The sequence below is a fragment of the Haplochromis burtoni genome, unplaced genomic scaffold (genome assembly GCF_018398535.1).
Source record: "Haplochromis burtoni strain Fernald_Lab_line unplaced genomic scaffold, NCSU_Asbu1 Contig_9, whole genome shotgun sequence".
Classification (NCBI taxonomy): Eukaryota; Metazoa; Chordata; class Actinopteri; order Cichliformes; family Cichlidae; genus Haplochromis; species Haplochromis burtoni.
In genome coordinates this window covers 811029-815011 of record NW_024582370.1, presented here as the reverse complement: position 1 = coordinate 815011, position 3983 = coordinate 811029, and the positions used below count along the sequence as shown (strand labels likewise).

The following is a 3983-nucleotide window of genomic DNA, read 5'->3' as shown; positions in this document are numbered from 1 at the left end:
TGGTAGAGAGAGAGAGAGGCTACCGTGACAGCGTCTCTTGATGCTGAAGCGCTGTCGCAGTGGGCTGAACCGCTGTTTCTTCTTTGTTCCGTCAGGGTAACCATCTGAGTATTTTACGGAGATAAACAGAATAAAGTGTCATTCAGTCGCAATGGGGAAGGTGGAGGGAGGAATGAAATGCGTGAAGTACCTGCTGTTCGTGTTCAACTTCACATTCTGGGTAAGTGGATGTTTTTGGTTCTGGTGCTGATGAGATGCAAGTTGCGCGTAAATAAACGACGAGCAAGTGCAGCAGTGCGGAATAGCAACTCTCACTCCGCGCGGCAGACTTTCGCGTCCACGTGGTGTTTTAGCGGTGATGCAAAGGCGCTTTGCAGTTTTCACCCACGAATATCTGCTTTGTTTAGTTGCTTTCCAGCACGGGTTTGGGCTGTTCTGCGTGGCGCTGAAAGGGTGACAGCTAGAGGTTTTTTAGTTTTGGCTCTCCGGTCTCAAATCAGATTTTCCACAGAGGAAAATCCCGCCCCCCTTCTTCTTCCCGGGGAAGCGTGTTTTTGAAAGGAAGACTGAATGAAAAGGCAGAGAGGGACACAGATTGAGACACAGCAGCGTGGAAAACAAGCTGAGCTCTTTGCGCTCTGTGCTGTATTTCCTCATTAACACAAACTGTCAACTGACTTGTAATCAAGAAAAGCTCTACTCGCACTTCTGTTTTCTTTACAAGCAGCACTCAGAGATAAACTCATGCTACTCCAGACAGTCAGGTGGCTGCCAACGATGGATATACGTCGGTGTGTTATTTTGTCTTGTGCACATGCTTTCCACACGTGAATAAACCTCACAGGTTTGGCTATTCATTCCTTACAGATTCTTTGTGTGACCGTGAGTGTTGGGCTGCACTTTGCCTTTATTTATGCCGCTGTTCACACTCACCACTCATGGACAAGTTTCTTTGTGTGTGTGTATCTTTGCGCGTGTGAAAGAGACTTTTCCAACAAGCATCTGTGGAGTGGATCAGGCGCTGAGCGCCCTGTGAAAGGATCTATTGTGACAGTGGGACAATGGCATAATTTCAGGCTGCTGCTCGAGCCCTGGCTGCTCCTGCCCGGCTAAGCAGCAAAGCTTGCATGAGTCCCACTTCTCCTACGATTGACTGGTCCCACCATTGGCAAACTCCACTATCCCTGGCTTGATGGCACCTGTGAGTGGACACTTGCATGCCGAGGGGTAAAAATGAGAGATATGACAGGGTGAGAAAGAGTTAGCCATCCGATAGGCAAGAGTTAAAGATTTAGAGATGGAGGATGTACAGTGAGGCAGACAGTGAATGTGACAGAAGAGAAAAGGGTCACTGGGAGATTGCGAGGGATAGTGTGTGCGTGCTCACATGGTGTAAGAGGGACAGTTGGCTTGAATTTGACCCAGATAAGGACAGAAAACAGATCAGTATGAGCGTGTTGGAGTGCTCTGTGGATGAATGCCGACTGCTTGTGTTACAAATGAAAAAATGAAAACAGAAACTATTCTTCATTTGCAGTTTTTAGTCTGCTTGATTACCCACCACTCATAATCATTGCACGCCAATTCCCGCTGGGCCGCAGTCCTCTCTGTTGTTTATGGAGTGAGTGATGAAGAGAAGGGAATGATGAAAGCAAATAGGATTTCTTTGAAATCCCCTCCTGAGCCCCAGTTGACGGTTGAACACTAATACTCTGACTGTAGACCGTTAAACAGAAAATAAATCCTTTTTTTACCTCAAGTATATAAAGAGTGATATTACTGTAGTTATACACATGAAACACACACAGACACACACTCCAGCTCCCACCATTCGGGTGAGATGAGATTCCCGCAGAACCCTGTTAAAGAAAAGGCCACTGATTAAACGCAGGCCAAGCTATTGTGTATATTTCACCATATTTCTTCTGTAAACAGACCATCAGTACCTCGCTGCCTTGTCTGCTCTGTGTTCTTTGCCCTATTTAGTAAAAAATTAAGCCAGCAAGGTAAACAGAAGGCTATAAGGCAAACACTGTCTCAGAGTGTTGTGCACAAAAGGTGCAGTAGGAAACTTTAGTTTACCGGTTATCAGTCCAACAGAAAATAATGTCCTTGTTCTTGTGCAGAGATTATCATCTTAAAAAGGTCACACATGTGCTTGTAATCTTTTCTTCCACCGTTTCTCAATTTGTTACAAATGATACCATTTATCTGATGCAGTCAAACTGCAAGCAACGTTGGTACTTATGAGTCAGCTATAGTAACACTGGGTATCACATTGAGGGAAAGTTTTGTTCTCCTGTTTTTACATCTAAAGAGCATTCGATGCAATTTCTAAATAGAGCAGGATCTAAGTATGCGCCAGCTGCTTTTTCACGGATCAAACATATCAAACATTTTAATCTGCATTCTGTAAATCGTGGTATAAATGAATACAAAAACATATTTTCCCACAATCAATTAGAAAGGAAGATTTACTTTCTTTCTAATTGAAAATGAAAGCGCCTGCTGGGGAGCGTACCAAGTCTTTCACAGAAATGAAATGACCTTATCCAAAGCAAATGAAAGCCACAAGACTCATAAAGTCAAGATGTAACAGTACAAAGAGAACTGAAACAGAACTGAAAAACCCTGCATGAATACAGTATTTAATGCAACCAAACCAACCAACTAAAAGACAAACAAAACAGAGCACTGGGGTCATGTAGGACTTTTAACACGCATGCAGCAGAACAGGGTAAGAGTACGCTAAAGGGACATCACTTCAGGAAACATTCAAATGTCAGCTGGGATAGTTTGCAACTCTTCAAGCCACCCTATTCTCAAACTGCTGAAGTGATTAAGAAAATTGATGGATGGATGGAAAGTAAGTGGCTAAAGGACACGAGATCAAGAAAAACTGGTATGCCATGTTGACACGTTGAGTAATTAATTCCCTTGTAAATGTCAGACTCCACTGGCTCCAGCTCACATAATTCTTGTACGGCATCATGTTATTTGACATTTTTTGTTTGCTTTCCTGCTGCCACTTCAGCTGGAGCAGGTTACTCATACTTTGACCGCTGTCTGGATACATTTAGAAGACATTGTTTTGAAGATTTCTGGTAAAAAGCCTAAAAAAACACTTTTTGTAGATGTGTTTCACTCCACCAGTCCCGCCTGTGGCTGAGTACAATAGCATTTACTCCACCCATAATTATGTCGCTCCTATTTACACTTTGCTGCTGCCCATCATTTTTAATGTGCCCTTGCTTCTGTTTTTTCCTAAACATGTACTAGACAAAAGACTATTTTAAAAGAAGCTTAACCAATTACTGCTGGATTTGAATTGTTTGAAAGGGATTTTTCTTGTTACTTTTATAAACTATTTTTGGTTTAATATACAGTAAAGCTCTTTTTTTGTCTGAACTAGAAAGTGGATAATGCCACAGACTGTCTCTGACCAAGACCACAGCCCTGTGTCAGCTCAGCCCCTGCTTTCATGGAAATTCCCCTCACAAAAACACTATGTAACGGCACTTTTAAAAAGCAGGCCTTAAACTGCAAAAGAACCTCAATAAAGCTCCAATACCAAGATTTCCATCCATTCCTGCAAATATCCAGACATAAAAGGCATTGGTACTGAAGGGGGGACACAGGGAAAAACTGGTGTTTTGGAGACTTAGGCTATACAGAACACACCGAGAGATTTTAATACTCTGAACAAAATGTGTCCGTAGTCTGTGCATGCAAGCAGAGGAGTCTTCTAATGACTTACTCCGTCCTTTTCTCTCTCCCATCCCTATTCCAGTCTCTCTTTCATTGTGTCTGTCAGTTTCCATCCTATTGTGCACTAATGCATATAGTCACAGGGAGACAGTGGGTCTTTGTCCTTTGGTGAGATTGGGAGGGCGAGGCTGCGATGAGGTGGGGTTAAAGAAGGGGGGCTACATGGGGATAATCAGGGGGCGGTAGCAGAAAACAAGGGAGGGGTGTGGCAGGGG

The 3983-nt window shown here is 43.4% G+C and overlaps 1 protein-coding gene across 1 annotated transcript in view; it reads left to right on the top strand.

Annotated features, from left to right (window-relative positions):
* LOC102288597 (tetraspanin-2) overlaps positions 1-3983 on the top strand; it is an 11480-nt gene continuing 7497 nt past the window's right edge. Inside the window, exon 1 of the mRNA XM_005914659.3 lies at positions 1-220. Within this exon, the coding sequence (XP_005914721.1) occupies positions 152-220 (69 nt within the window). The 5' untranslated portion in view covers positions 1-151. The remainder of the gene's footprint in view (positions 221-3983) is intronic.